We start from the raw sequence: 16,419 nt of genomic DNA, 5'->3' as shown, positions 1-16,419 counted from the left end.
ATTTTTTTTTTAATTTTATATTGGAGTATAGTTGATTTACAATGTTGTTTTAGTTTCAGGTGTACAGCAAAGTGACTCAGTTATATATATACATTTATCTATTCTTTTTCAGATTCTTTTCCAGTATAGGTAATTACAGAGTATTGAGTAGAGTTCCCTGTGCTATACAGTACAACCTTGTTAGTTACCTATTTTATATATGGTAGTATGTATAGGTTAATCCCAATCTCCTAATTTATCACTTCCCCCCACATTTCCCCTATGGTAACCATAATTTTGATTTCAAGATCTGTGAGTCTGTTTCTGTTTTGTAAATAAGTTCATTTATATCATTTTTTATTAGATTCCACATATAAGTGATATCATATGATACCTGTCTTTCTGTGTCTGACTTACTTCACTCCTTATGACAATCTCTAGGTCCATCCATGTTGCTGCAAATGGCATTATTTTGTTCTTTTTTATGGCTGAGTAATATTCCATTGTATATATGTACCACATCTTCTTTATCCATTCCTCTGTTGATGGACATTTAGGTTGCTTCCATGTCCTGGCTACTGTAATTAGTGCTGCAGTGAACACTGGGGTGCATGTATCTTTTCAAATTATGGTTTTCTCCGGGTATATGGCTAGGAGTGGGATTGCTGGGTCATATGATAGTTCTATTTTTAGTTTTTTAAGGAACCTCCATACTGTTCACATAGAGGCTGTACCAATATACATTCCCACCAACAGTGTAGGAGGGTTCCCTTTCCTCCACACCCTCTCCAGCATTTATAGTTCGTAGACTTTTTAATGATGGCAATTCTGTGTGAAGTGATACATTATTGTAGTTTTGATTTGCATTTCTCTAATAATTAGCGATGTTGAGCGGCTTTTCATGTGTTTTTTTGCCATCTGTATTCTTCTTTGGAGAAATGTCTATTTAGATCTTCTGCTCATTTTTTATTGGGTTGTTAGTTTTTATGATATTGGGCTGCATGAGCTGTTTGTCTATTTTGGAGATTAAACCCATCTCGGTCACTTTGTTTGCAAATATTTTCTCCTATTCTATGAGTTGTCTTTTCATTTTGTTTATGGTTTCCTTTGCTATGCAAAAGCTTTTAAGTTTAATTAGGTCCCACTTGTTAATTTTTGTTTTCATTTTAATTACTCTGGGAGGTGGATCCAAAAAGATCTTGCTGCAATTTATGTCAAAAAGTGTTCTGCCTATGTTTTCCCCTAGGAATTCTATAGCATCTGGTCTTACGTTTAGGTCTTTAATCCATTTTGCGTTTATTTTTGTGTATGGTGTTACGGAGTATTCTAATTTCATTCTTTTACAGGTAACTGTCCAGTTTTCTCAGAGCCACTTATTAAAGAAACAGTCTTTTCTCCATTGTATACTCTTGCTGCCTTTGTCATAGATTAATTGACTATAGGTGCATGGGTTTATTTCTGGGCTCTCTATACTGTTCCATTGATCTGTAAGTCTGTCTTTGTGCCAGTACCATACTGTTTTGATTACAGTATGGTACTGGAACAAAGCTTTATAGTATACTCTGAAGTCAGGGAGCCTGATTCCTCCAGCTCCATTTTTCTTTCTCAAGATTGCTTTGGCTATTTGGGGTCTTTTGTGTTTCCATACAAATTTTAAGATTTTTTTGCTCTAGGTCTGCAAAAAATGCCATTGGTAATTTGATAGGGATTGCATTGGTCTCCTACCTCCTTAATTAGAATTATTCCTAGGATTTTTATTCTTTCTGATGCAGTTATAAATAGGATTGTTTTCCTAATTTCTCTGATAATTCGTGTTAGTGTACAGAAATACAACAGATTTCTACATATTAATTTTGTATCCTACAACTTTACATAGTTCATTGATGAGTTCTAGTATTTCGGTGGTGTCTTTAGGATTTTCTGTGTATAGTTATCATGTCACCTGCAAACAGCAGCAGATTTACTTCCTTTCCAATTTGGATTCCTTTTATTTTTTTTTCTTGCCTGATTGCTGTGGCTAGGACTTCCTTACTGTTCCACATCTTTGTCACCACTTAGTACTGTCAGTCTGTTAGGTATTTTGGACAGTGTGTGGTAACATCTCTTTGAAGAGGTAATTTATATTTCCTTGATTACTAATGAGATTAAGCACCATTTCATGTTTAGACACCATTCAGATACCCTCTTATAAATGTCTGTTCAAGTTCCTTACCTACTGATATATTAGATTGTATTTTTCCTCATTGACTTATAGAATTTTTTTTAATGTTCATGATAATGACTTTCCTCTTTCAATAATTTTTGTTCTTGTCTTTATTTTTTCTTTCCTTCCACTCTCTGTGGCATTATTTTACTATTCTTTTTCTAAGTTCTAGAGATTAATAAGTCATTAATTTTCCAGTCTCTCCTCTTTAATAATATACACACTGTATACTATCAATTTCCCTTTAAAAACAACTCTAGCTGCATTTCACAATTTCATTAGGAGATATTTTTATTATACTTTCATTCCAAACTATCTTCCTGTTTCTACTGTGATTATTTTTTCACCCCAAAAGGGGTCAAAATTATTTATCAATTTCTAAACATGTGGGCATCTTTTAGTTATGTTTTTCTTATACTTATTGCTAGCTTAATTCCACTGCTGTCAAAGAATATATTTTAAATGACTTAAATCCTTTAAATATGTTGTTTTATGGCCTAGCATATGGTAGGGGTTTTTTTTTGTAAATGTTTCATATGTAACTGAAAAGAATATATACACTGCTCTTATTTGGTAAATATTCTACATACATCCATTAGGTCAAATTTGCTAATTGTATTAGTCGTATCTTCTATATCCCTACTAATTTGGGATATAGATGATTATCTGCATGTTTTCCCACATACTGCAAGAGATGTGTTAAAATCTCCCTAAACTGAAAGACAAGAGCTCCTAGATTGAAAGCAACTACTGAGTACCCAGCACAATGTTAGAAAATAGACCAACACCAAGACACATCAGTGAAATTTCACAATACTAAGGAAGAAAAGGATCTCTTAAAAACTCTCAAAGAAAAATTTTAAAATTTATATAGGGCTTCCCTGGTGGCCCAGTGGTTCAGAATCTGCCTGCCAATGCAGGGGACACAGGTTCAAGCCCTGGTCTGGGAAGATCCCACATGCCGGGGAGCAACTAAGCCCGTGAGCCACAACTACTGAGCCTGCACTCTAGAGACCACGAGCCACAACTACTGAAGCCCGCGCACCTGGAGCCCGTGCTCCCCAACAAGAGAAGCCACCGCAATGAGAAGCCCGCACACCGCAAGTAAGAGTAGCCCCCGCTCACCGCAACTAGAGAAAGCCCACGCACAGCAACAAAGACCCAACGCAGCAAAAAATAAATAAATGAATTTATAAAATTTATACAAAGGATGAAGGATCATCATGGCACTGGATTTCTCAATAGGAATGAGAAAAATGAAGTACTATCTTAAAAACTCTAAAAGTATTTAAAATCTTGACTTTTGTACCTGGAAAATCTATGAAATAATTGTAAGGCATTTTCAGACATGCTAATTTTTGTAAAATTTATACCCATAATAGGCTGTACACTGAAATAAAGTGGAACTTCCAAAAAGATATCCCCACTAAAATGAGAAAGTGAATCAAGAGAAATACATATGATCACAAAAAAAAAGAGGGCTCTGACTCAAGCAAACAGCAACGGGAATGAATAATAATGATAAAAAGAGATCTCAAGATAACTGCTGTACAGCACATATATAGATTAACCACCTATCTAAATTGGAACCACTCAGGAGGCTTTAGGAGAAACTTCTTCAAGAAAACAAATTGGGCAGAATAACAAATGTATTGGAACATATTGGGTGGAGATTTATATAAGTGGGGAAGAGGCTGGAGATAAATCAATGATAAGTTCATAGAAAACCAACTCATCAAACAAAAGACATTTATTAATTTCAGAGAAAACAAAAAGTTATTTAGAAAGTAAAATAATATACCACATGGCTCAGTTGACAACGACACTTATATAGTCATAATAGTATAATATTGAATACTGAACTAAGCAAAATAAGAACATAAGTATATTTGAAGAATGGGAATAGAATGAGAGGATAAAGAGAGACTAAGGGGCTGGAGGAGGAGATCGGGCAGAGTGAGTAAAGAATATAAAAAAGAGCTAGATCTTCATCTTCCCTAGTAAAAAGTCAATATATAATGTGTAAAACTAAAAACTCAAGTAGCTATATTTAGAGATATCCGTGTAAATAGAATTTTTAAAAAGCTGTAAGAGGGGCTTCCCTGGTGGTGCAGTGGTTAAGACTCTGCCTGCCAGTGCAGGTGACATGGGTTCAATACCTGGTCTGGGAAGATCCCACATGCCGCAGAGCAACTAAGCCCGTGCGCCACAACTACTGAGCCTGAGCTCTAGAGCCCGCATGCCACAGCTACTGAGCCCGAGTGACGCAACTACTGAGGCCCATGCGCCTGGAGCCTGTGCTGTGCAAGAGGAGAAGCCACTGCAATGAGAAGCCCGCGCACCGCTATGAAGAGTAGCCCCCGCTCGCCGCAACTAGAGAAAGCCCGCACGCAGCAACAAAGACCCAACACAGCCAAAAATAAATAAATAAAATAAATTAAAAAAAAAAAAAAGCTGTAAGAGTTGAAAATAATTACCTCTGGAAAGTACGGGATAAAGAAATGCTATTTTTCATAATTAGCCTTGACTACTTAAAAAGGATGTGTGTACAGATAACAAATACAAAAACTGGATTTTAAAAATTCTATCATAGGGCTTCCCTGGTGGTGCAGTGGTTGAGGATCTGCCTGTCAATGCAGGGGACACGGGTTCGAGCCCTGGTCTGGGAAGAGCCCACATGCCGCAGAGCAACAGGGCCCGTGAGCCACAACTACTGAGCCTGCGTGTCTGGAGCCTGTGCTCCGCAACAAGAGAGGCCTCGACAGTGAGAGGCCCTCACACCACGATGAAGAGTGCGCCCCCCCCGCTCGCCACAACTAGAGAAAGCCCTCGCACAGAAACGAAGACCCAACACAGCCAAAAATAAATTAATTAATTAATTTTAAAAAATTATATCATAAAAATGGTGAGCAGTCAGAAATTTAAGAATGTTTTCAAAATAATCTAAAATCACTCTTAGTCTTGAGTACTTCTTTTGGAACAAAAATGAAATGCCGTACATGAGTCTGTTCTAAATAAGTACTACCCTCCTCTGATGTATTTAACTCCTAGTTATTATGCACTTTTGCAAACACATTCTCAACATTTTTTGGAATCTCAGGAACTTAGTTATTTCAGGTACTTACCAAGATGCTGATTTCTGAGTAATATAGGAAATCTTGGTCAGCAGAAGTTCCAGCAGATACCCTCGGGGAGAGTCCCCCAGCATATGCAATTCATCCACAACCACCATTCCTAAAGAGATTTTCCAGATACTAGTTTTTACAGAATTTCACAATTCGAAGAATTTTAAAAGACTCAGTATCTTGTATCTTGTACCATAAATAGCTGTCATTATAATACACTGCAGGTAATACAAATTTCTAACCATAAAACAAAAATCAGATTCCACATAGCAGACAATTCTTTTCCAAGATATTTCAAGTATAATAAGTGGTCTTACCACAATGTATTCTGGATCTAAAAATCAATGATTAGCTAACTCAGGTCTAACTCAAGGAAAACTTCGTCGTGTTACTCAGACAATTCTTAATTGGCAACCTTGTAGAAATACATGTACAATGAAAATCAAGGACATCCACAACAATTATTCAGTGGGTTGACTTTTCTATGGGGAAAACAGCCAGGGCAACCATAGTGATGTTAGCAAGTGCTTAGAAAAACAGAATCAGATCAAGAAGAAATAAATGATTTTAAGGGGATGTTTTTGTTTGATTATGGTAGACTAGTGACTCACCCTACTATAAAACATAAATATGGTCATAATTCCCTCCTCTCCTACTTGGAGAATCAAACCAGTCTATGCACTTGGAATAATGCTCAAGAAATACTGAAATTAGTATCAACGAATGCCTCCGTTAAACATTTTCATAACATCATAGTCTGCATGTGCACTGGTGTCCCCTCCACAAATCCCCCTACAAAAATAAAGACCTTTCAGACTATTTCCTAATGACACATGATGATCCTTTTCTTCATCAGTAAGCTATTTCCAAATCATATTGTATGATGACTTATTTCAGCATTCATCCATCCAAAAAATATTTATTCTACCTAGTGTGCCAGGTACTGTGCTAGGTATAGTAGATATAACACTTAATCTGATACAACACAATATGACAATTCTGATACAAACTGATGAATATGATTTCTCTCTCCAAGCTTTATAGAGCGGAGCCTGTGTCTCATTAATCTTTGATTTTACTCCCCACCCCTACCCTACCGTAACTTTACCATTTAAGTTCAGCAGGAAAACAATGAGTAGCTAACTGATATTCTTGCAGCTTCTATTGCTGCTATAACCACTCTCTTCCTGTTGCTACCTCTACATAGTGGACTTTCCCAAGTGGTTGGAAAAGAAAAAAAAAAAAAAAGGATTAAGGTAGAAAAGTTCCAAGCTCAAATACAGTGCCAGTTTCTATAGCTCCCTACCGTTTGCCTGCTAAATGGTAGCCTCTGGGTCCAGGCCTAATCTAGATACCACAGTACCAGAATATGATAATGAATACATATATACACTAATTGCAGAGATGGCAGATGCTTCCTTCTATTCCTGGTAAACTTTAGATAGGAAAGAAACAATGAGAAATGACTTGAGGGTTCAAGGATACCCTCTATGCTTTGTAAAGAGCAAAAATACAAGGAAGTAGAGTCAATAACATCAGTAGGATGCAAAACTTTTTTTCTTCTTTTTTACAGAGTTCCTAACATTACAGATGCCAATTCTCACCTCCAGAAGTAGATGACAATAGAATAAAACATAAAACATACAGAAATCACAACAGGTTCACTCCATTCTATCAAAAATAGCAAGAGAAAGTATATACTTATTTTCTTAATTGCTTACCTAATAGATCCATCTTATTTTCCTCTATGAGGCGATTGATCAGACCATTGGCTCTCTCAATTGTACAGACAGCAATATCCAAAGAAGAGAAATGCCCTGTTGGAGAGGTACTGCCCATATAACCATCTACTTTTATTCCTACTTCCTGAAACAGACTCTAAATTGAGTAAAAAGGAAAAATACAGGGGAAAATATTTGAAATTCATGAATCTTAAGTTGGTTCTTTCCCAAAACATAGACATAAGTATTCAAATACATTTATCAGATTACTGTTAGTTATTCCTGGTCAGGGCATACTGGTTCTTTTTAGAATCATATACTAAAAATAAGAAGTTCAGAACTGACAAAACTCAGTACAGAGATTTTCTGTTAAGACAGAGTGAAATAAAATGGCATACTTAATCAAATAAGTTCTAAAGCTCTTTATAGAAATTAAAATTGAAGAAAAACTACCTTAAGCACTAACATTTTTAATCTAATAAACAAGCAAGAAACTCACTATTTCTTTAACACTAATGTAATATTTTCAGAAACAAATTTATACTTCATGAGGAAAATATTCTCATTATCCCACTAAAGATTAGTTTTTTATATAACAGAAGAAAAGGTTTCAAAAGTCAAATGCAATGGGACTTTGATGTTAATTATTTTTAGTTTAACTTTTAACTAACATACCTTCTCAATAAAAAGGATCATTATTTTGTTACTTTGGTCTAAGGTGAAAGGATGTTAACCATGTAGAACCAGCTTTGTTGGCTATTTGACCTCTGAAATAACTGTTAAAAAGATTTATAGAACCATTGAATTTTAGAGCTGTTCATTCAATAAAATGTTTCTGAGTGTTTACTAAGTTAACCCAGAGTTAACCCCATAGTTTCATTTTACCAGTGAAAAAACTGAGGCCCAGCAGATTATGTATCTGGCCTGAAGACACAGGTAGTGGCAAAACTAGGACTAGAACTCAGATTTTTTGTATTACCACTGCAATAATCTTGGCATTCCAAAATCACATTTTTTCACTGCAGAAATCAGAATAAATTTATTCTATTTAATGAAACATTGTATTTGTAAAAATACCTTAAAGACCAGTGAGCATCACACAAATGTATACTGTTGTCATTCATTTTTGCAGGAGAACAGAAGAAGAAAACACAGGTCTGGAGCTTTACATAAGCACCAATGGATCTTGTTCTTCATCCTCTAACGTTCCCAAATGGCCCTGCATTAGGATGGGATATGCTTCCTCAAACACACTTCCTTTCCATGCTTCAGTCTAGTCCTACTATTCACTTAAGAGGTTGATTCTTAATTTGCACTTTTCTATGCTAATTAAAGTACTCTGCCATGGGCTTCCCTCGTCGCGCAGTGGTTGAGAGTCCGCCTGCCGATGCAGGGGACACGGGTTTGTGCCCCAGTCCGGGAGGGTCCCACATGCCGCGGAGCGGCTGGGCCCGTGAGCCATGGCCGCTGAGCCTGCGCGTCCGGAGCCTGCCCTCCGCAACGGGAGAGGCCACAACAGTGATTGGCCCGCGTACCACAAAAAAAAAAATAATAATAAAATAAAATAAAGTACTCTGCCTATTTCCTAAGGAAAAGTTTACAAATTTTTACACAATTTTCACCAATTGCTCTTTGATTTAATGGCCCTTTCTCCTTTATGCAGTAATTTAAAAGTTTCCCCTCATAAATGGTCAACTTTTAAAGCTACATTGGGATGTAATAAAAGAAATTTTATTTTCCAATTGCTTTTATAATTCTATTTCAAATGAGTAAAGCCGAAGCTGCCAATAACAGGCCTTTCACAATTTCAAAGTTAGTAAAAGAATATTACCTGGAAATAGTATTTCTTCTCTTTAGCCACAGAGACAAAGGGCAGAATAAATAGAGCTTTCTTCCGCGTTTCCAAGACCCGCTTCAATATAAGTAGTTCAGCAACAAGAGTCTTCCCAGCACTTGTAGGAGCTAAAACAAGTTATTCGGCAAGGTTATCACAAAAAGAAGTAATATTTGATACACTGCATTAATAAATGTTTTAAATCATATGAAGTAACTAAATAGCCCAAGGCTAAACTATCATTAAGGCCCCAGCTAGCATTTGAAACCTTTATACCCCGAAATTTCCCTGACTTTAAACCAGGTTTCTAAATACTCTCACAGTGAAAATAGAGACAAATAAATCTTTACATCAACTAAATGATGAATATTACTGAGTACCTAGCTTATACCTAAAGATCCTTTCCTTTAAGTACTGAATAGTTAAAAGCCCTGCTTTGGGGAAGTAGATAAAAAGCTTTAATACACTGTGATAGGAGCTATGATAGAAGTTGAGGGAGAAGAGCTGTAAGGAAGTTTATGGAAACAGAACTTATGAGAGCAAAGAAGGCAAGAAGAAAGGAATGCCAAGCAGAAAAAAACAGCATGTGTAAAGGTCTAGAGGAAAGCCTATTATGTTCAGATGATAGTAAGTAATTCAGTAAGTCTGAAGTATAAAGTACAAGTAGGAAAGTGAAAAAAGAGATATGAAAGTGCCACATGGAGAAGACTTTTATAATCCTACCATGTAAGGTATTTATCCTGAAAGCAATGCAGTGACTAGTGAGTTTTATGAAAAGGAATGACAAAATCATATTTGTACTTTATAGAGATCACTTTGGCTGCAGGAGCAAAGCAAGAGCAGAAAGAAAAGATTAACTAGGTAGAGAACTATTGCATAATCTAGAAGATGATAGTAAAGTAGGTCATGGACCTAAGAACAGAGTAGTAGCCAGAATCAAGACATTTGAGATAACAGACACTACACTTGGTTATTAATTAATGTGAGTTGGTGAGCAGAGTTATGAATGACACCCAAGTTCTTGTTTAAGCAACTGAAACGGTCAGGCCATTCTACCACTGCCACCAACTGCCACTAGTTAGCATTAACTGAGTATTTCTTACATGCCAAAAACTTTCTAAGCCCACACCCTGGCACTCATGCTCTCTGTGCGCACACGCGCTCACTCCTTCCCTCCCTCCGCTTCTCTCTCTCAACTAATTTGCAAGGTTACACAGTCAGTAAACAGCCTGAACTTGTATCTATTGACAGTTAACTCTAATTATTTTTGGCAGCCATAATGAAAATCTGGATGACTCACAATTTCAGAGAAAACTGATACAAAGGACGTACATCTTACCAAGTGATTATATTCTAAAGTCAGTATACTAAGCACAGATGGTTAAAAATTATGTAAGTCAAAGTTGCTCTTGAAAGCCCATATAAACCTTTCATAAAGTATATTACATAGGGTTTTGTATATACAATCCTGTATAAGCAGATCAATTTATAAACATATAACGTAAAATGTTCACACACTGAAAAGCAACTGAGATCAACTGTGGAAAGAGCACATTTACATCTCATACTGCACACTCACTCTGGGACATATGTTTTTTGAGAGGAATGGTAGGCAGATAATTCTGTTTAAATTGTTGGGGTTTTGCCTTCCCCCACCCTACCATCTAATGGAATTATCATAATTTAAGTATGCACATGATGAAACTCTGCTTTTCAAATATTTTAAGACTTTCTCTAGTTATAAAGCACTCTCTCACCCACCTTACCTCAATAGAGTGTCCTTTACATTAATAATGTCTTAAAAATAGTAGAGAAATTAACTTGCACAAATTTGAATACCTGAATAGACTAAATTCTTTCCTTCCAGGACTTGTCCAAGCAAAAGGCACTCTGCTTGCCATTCAAACATCTTTTTTACACCAAAACTGTGATATTTCTCCAGAACCGCTGTAGGAAGCCCCCAATTTGCCAATAGCAGCTTGTCTACTTCATGGTCAGGAAACGTCTGCTTGCATTCCCCTTTTAGTAAAAAAAAGAAAAAAAGGAAATAGTTGAATTTAGTTCTAACATAAGACTTCAGTAATTAGCCTTCCACTGTGTTTTGGGATTCCTATGTGTTGTAAAGAGGCTATTTAAAGTACATCCTGACATAAAACACATACAATATAAGGATCTGTGAGGAGCACTGGGCACTATTAGGAGTGAATTCCCTACAGGTGATGAGATTTGGCCAACTAGTAAGTTGTTTCTGTAAATAAAGGTCGAAAAGACCCAGAAACCACTTAAAGATTACTACCAGACAGTCGCTGAATATGGACTGAAAGCTCTTCCACGTCAATAGAAAGTGACGTGCCGCACCAAGTCCTAGTCACAAACTGAGAAAGGGGAATAGAAGCCTAGCAGGCCGTGCAAACGCGCGAGGTCCGCGCGGTGAGGACACCTCCCGACGAGTGGCCCGGCTGAGCTGCCCACCTCGTCCGCTGCCCACGGAGTGCCTGGGAGTACCTGCAGCTCTGGCCGGCGGGCGGCCGCGGTCCTTCAAGCTGCGTCTCAGGCCCGGGGGCGGGCTCAGCACCGGCCCCGAGAGGAGCAGGGGGCTGTCACTGCTGTCACCGCCGCTTCCCGAAAAGGAGTCTGAGCCTGATGCTGAACGTCGTCGTTTCCCACTCCAGCGCGTCAGATTCATCGCGAAATCTTCTCGGCCATTCAGGAAAAGGCACAGTCCCAGCGTCCTCCCGCTCGGAAAAAACGGAGACTGGCGACGGACGCGGCCGCCATCTTCCCGCCACAGCTTTCAAACTCAGGCCTCCCAGCCCGCTCCGGAACCATAGAGTTCTCAGTGAAGAGAGTAACCTGAGGACCATAGAATCGTGGGGAAGGAGGGGGCTCTAGCTGGTGTCCTAGACTTCCGGCCTCTCACCTCGGTTGTCGGATAGTGAAAGAGAACCAGAGTTGAACCTAGATTGAAAGGGGGGAAAAAAACGAGACTCAGTTTATATAATCTCCAATTATAATCATACTGGCTTAAAGTTTTTCCTTTTCATTTTGTCCTCTGGTTTAAATAGCAAGTTTATGTTAACTTCATAAAATGAACTGCTCATAATAGGTAGAGAAGTAGCTCTATTTAACATATTGTATTTTTAAAACAATTATTACAAATTATATGTGTAAAACATTATACAAGTAAAATTTAGGATTTAGAATGGAGTGCAATTTACTCTCTCCTGGTATGTGATGGTAGGGCAGAGGTTATTTCTGTACACAATTTCTACTTTAGCCATCATACGCTGTGAGGAATATGTGATGGAGAGATAGGGACTAAGGCCGATAGACCTCTTAGGTAGTAGAACGCTGCATGGAAGGGGCTCTGATATGCCCGAGTGATCATTCGGATCCAAGAGCTTGTTAATAGATCTGTGCTCTACCTTTGGCAAGGTAGGATCAAAAGAGTTCTGGACTTAAATTGATGCCAGTTAATTACCCAGTTGCACAATTCGTTTCACCAAGCAAATCTAGTAAGGGAAAGGCCTGCCCTGAAGGGGCGGTGCTTTTCTACAGCTCTAAAAGTCTCAAAAGGACCAGTCCAATAACAACAACAAAAATTCTCCTGTGAAATCTTCCTTGTTAAAAGAAAAATTTTTTGGACAGTATTCTAAAATTCCACAAGATGGAGACATTACTCCATGAAGGAAACATTTTTCTTTGTTACCTTTCGTGCAATCATTCACTCAACTAGTTACTGAGCGTCTACTACATGCTAGGCATTGGGTATATGGCAGGGAAATGGAAGAAATGGCTCCTGCTCTCAAAGTGAAAGAGACTAGAGGAGACAGACATTAAACTAATTAATTAATTGATAATTTTAAATTGTACTAATGCTCAGGCAAAAAAAATAGAGTGCTATCAAAGAAATAAAAGGATCCTAATTTAGATTGTAGTCATCGAAGATCTTTCAGAGATGCAGTGTAGCATAGGGGTCAAGAGTGCAGCAACTCTGTAGCCAGTCAGTCTGTGTTTGAAGACTTAGTAGCTGTGTGATTTTGCTTAACCCCCTGAGCTTCCTTTTCCTCATCTATATGATGGAGATAATAAGAGTAACAACTATTTGGTTATTATTAGCACTAAGTTAGTCATAGGTGTAAAGTGCTTAGAACAGTGCCCATCACATAATAAGTGCTCTTCAGAGGAAGTGCTATATAAATATTCTAATATTGCTCCCAATATAAATCCAGCACTTCGATGGGAAAAGAATAAACCAAAGAAATCTCTGTCACGAAGTTATTCTATTTTTATTAGGTGAACTATGATCAAGTGAGAAAAATAATTAGGAAGAAATTGAAAGACATGGTTTGTGTCATCCTTCTAAAAAGCCTAGAGAATATTTTAAAATTTACAATGTATTTCAAACATTCAACATAAATTTCTAATTTAAAAAAAACTCTTAGAAAATAGAAAGGAGGTTACTTTTCAAAAATGTTAAACATTTTTTGTGCTAATAGTTACCATAATAATTAAAGCTAATACACCTGAAGTATTTCCCACCTGTCTTTTAACTGTGAGCTTGGATTCCTTGGAATTTTATCTGTGGTAATTCCTTAAGGTCTGTATTAAAGACCTTGAAATTTTTTTTGAATATATTTCTACCAGCTACCTGAGAGACATATCAATTCTGGCGCATTTTAAATGTAATCTCTGGGTTGGCATTTTTTAAGATATGGAAGTGGTAATGTCAGACACCAGAGCCAGATTTGGACAGCTTCCACACTCACCATCTCAATGTTCAGAAGAGATATTTCTCTGCTTTACTTTCTGAGGGGGGTGTCGTTTTGGAGTTTGGGCTTTATACAGGGGATTTTAGATCTTATCACCCACCCTGCTAGAAACCCCAGATTCCTATCCCCCAGAACACATAATCCATTAAAATGCACACTCTAGACCACCAGGGATCAGCAGACATCACTATGGAAAGTTTTGGTTCTAATGCTTCACTTCTCTACTTACTCCTTTTATTAAGGAGTCAAATGTCAAATTATTTGACTGACAAGGAATTCTCTGATTTTACCAGTTTAGTCATGAATTTTAAAGGAAGCATTTTTTATATAACATCCAGAATTTTAAGGAAAGTGTGCTGTTCTAGAAGTGCTTTCTTGTTTGGCCTAATATTGCTAAACACAGAAGTAAAGGAAACTCAATAACAATTGATGTACCTTCATCTGATTATTTTAGTAAGTTGCATAAATAATGAAGAGTGGTTTATCCATTGAAATTGCAGAGGTTATATGAAAAAATGAAATTTACACACACTAAACTGTGAATTGACTAAAACAGAAACATCTAACCAGACTAAATAAATTCTGTGCTTCTCAGGGATGTAACGTACAACATGATAAATATAATTACACTGCTGTATGTTACATATGAAAGTTGTTAAAAGAGTAAATCCTAAGAATTCTCATCACAAGAAAAAACTTTTTTTCTATTTCTGTTTGTATCTATATGAGATGATGGATATTTACTAACTTATTGTGATAATCTTTTCATGATGTATGTAAGTCAAATCATTATGCTGTACACCTTACACAGTACTGTATGTCAATTATATCTCAATAAAACTGGAAGAAAAAAGCAATAAACAAAAAATCTATGTGCTTCTCACATGAGTGGAAGTGATTGGCAAAAAAAGAAACAGCTGGAAAATACACTTGATCAGAAATGTGGGATGCAGGATAGCCTCATCCACCAGAGGACAGACAGCAGAAGCAAGAACTACAATCCTGCACCCTGTGGAACAAAAACCACATTCACAGAAAGATACAGAAGATAAAACGCAGAGGGCTATGCACCACATGAAGGAACAAGATAAAACCCCAGAAAAACAACTAAATGACGTGGAGATAGGAAACCTTCCAGAAAAAGAATTCAGAATAATGATAGTGAAGATGATCCAGGACTCGGACAAAGAATGGAGGCAAAGACCGAGAAGATGCCAGAGAAGACAGAATGGGGGAATTCACTGCTGCGGAACAGAATAAAGAAAAAAGCATGAAAAGAAATGAAGACAGCCAAAGAGAGCTCTGGGACGACATTAAACGCAACAACATTCACATTATATGGGTCCCAGAAGGAGAAGAGAGAGAGAAAGGACCCAAGAAAATATTTGAAGAGATTATAGTCAAAAAGTTCCCTAACATGGGAAAGGAAATAGCCACTCAAGTCCAGGAGGTGCAAAGAGTCCCATATCAGATAAAGCCAAGGAGAAACATGCCAAGACACATAGTAATCAAACTGGCAAAAATTAAAGACAAAGAAAAATTATTGAAAGCAACAAGGGAAAAATGACAAAGAGCATGCAAGGGAACTCCCATAGGGTTAATAGCTAATTTCTCAGCAGAAACTCTACAGGCCAGAAGGGAGTGGCATGATATATTTAAAGTGATGAAAGGGAAGAACCTACAACCAAGATTACAAATTAAGAAAATGGTAATAGGGACATACATATCTATAATTACCTTAAATGTGAATGGATTAAATGCTCTTACCAAAGGACACAGGCTTGTGGAATGGATACAAAAACAAGACCCATATATATGCTGTCTACAAGAGACCCACGTCAGACCTAGGGACACATACAGACTGAAAGTGAGGGTATGGAAAAAGATATTCATGCAAATGGAAATCAAAAGAAAGCTGGAGTAGCAGTACTCATATCAGATAAAATAGACTTTAAAATAAAGAATGTTACAAGAGACAAGGAGGGACACTACATAATGATCAAGGGATCAATCCAAGAAGATGAGATAACAATTATAAATATATAGGCACCCAACATAGGAGCACCTCAATACATATGGCAACTGCTAACAGCTATAAAAGAGGAAATTGAGAATAACACAATAATAGTGGGGGACTTTAACACCTCACTTACACCAATGGACAGATCCTCCAGACAGAAAATTAATAAGGCAACGCAAGCTTTAAATGACACAATAGACCAGATTGCTTTAATTGATATTTGTAGGACATTCCATCCAAAACCAGCAGAATTAACTTTTTTCTCAAATGCACACAGAACATTCTCCAGGAGAGAGCACATCTTGGGTCACAAATCAAAGCTAAGTAAATTTAAGAAAATTGAAATCACATCAAGCATCTTTTCTGATCACAACACTATGAGATTAGAAATCAATTACAGGGAAAAAAACGTAAAAAACACAAACACATGGAGGCTAAACAATACATTACTAAATAACCAAGATATCACTGAAGAAATCAAAGAGGAAATCAAAGAATACCTAGAAACAAATGACAATGAAAACACAACGATCCAAAACTATGGGATGCAGCAAAAGCAGTTCTAAGAGGGAAGTTTATAGCTACACAAGCCTACCTCAAGAAAGAAGAAAAATCTCAAATAAACAATCTACTCTTACACCTAAAGGAACTAGAGAAAGAACAACAAACAAAACCGAAAGTTAGCAGAAGGAAAGAAATCATAAAGATCAAAGCAGAAATAAATGAAATAGAAACAAAGAAAACAATAGCAAAGATCAATAAAAC

General features: G+C 37.0%; 1 protein-coding gene across 3 annotated transcripts in view; it reads right to left on the bottom strand.

The window, feature by feature from the left end:
- Nucleotides 1-11,548, bottom strand: part of POLQ (DNA polymerase theta) — a 112,357-nt gene extending 100,809 nt beyond the window's left edge. For all 3 annotated transcript variants that reach the window (XM_007106950.1, XM_024120216.1, XM_007106951.4), the window contains exons 1-5: nt 11,368-11,548; nt 10,702-10,881; nt 8,860-8,990; nt 7,029-7,185; nt 5,308-5,416 (exon numbers count right to left, since the gene is read on the bottom strand). In XM_007106950.1, coding sequence (XP_007107012.1) covers nt 5,308-5,416; nt 7,029-7,185; nt 8,860-8,990; nt 10,702-10,881; nt 11,368-11,548 — 758 coding nt within the window. The remainder of the gene's footprint in view (nt 1-5,307; nt 5,417-7,028; nt 7,186-8,859; nt 8,991-10,701; nt 10,882-11,367) is intronic.
- Nucleotides 11,549-16,419: the final 4,871 nt, after the last annotated feature.

Source organism: Physeter macrocephalus, chromosome 1, assembly GCF_002837175.3.
Source record: "Physeter macrocephalus isolate SW-GA chromosome 1, ASM283717v5, whole genome shotgun sequence".
Taxonomy (NCBI): domain Eukaryota; kingdom Metazoa; phylum Chordata; class Mammalia; order Artiodactyla; family Physeteridae; genus Physeter; species Physeter macrocephalus.
The sequence above is the reverse complement of the archived record's forward strand: the minus strand, read 5'-3'. Positions and strand labels throughout refer to the sequence as shown.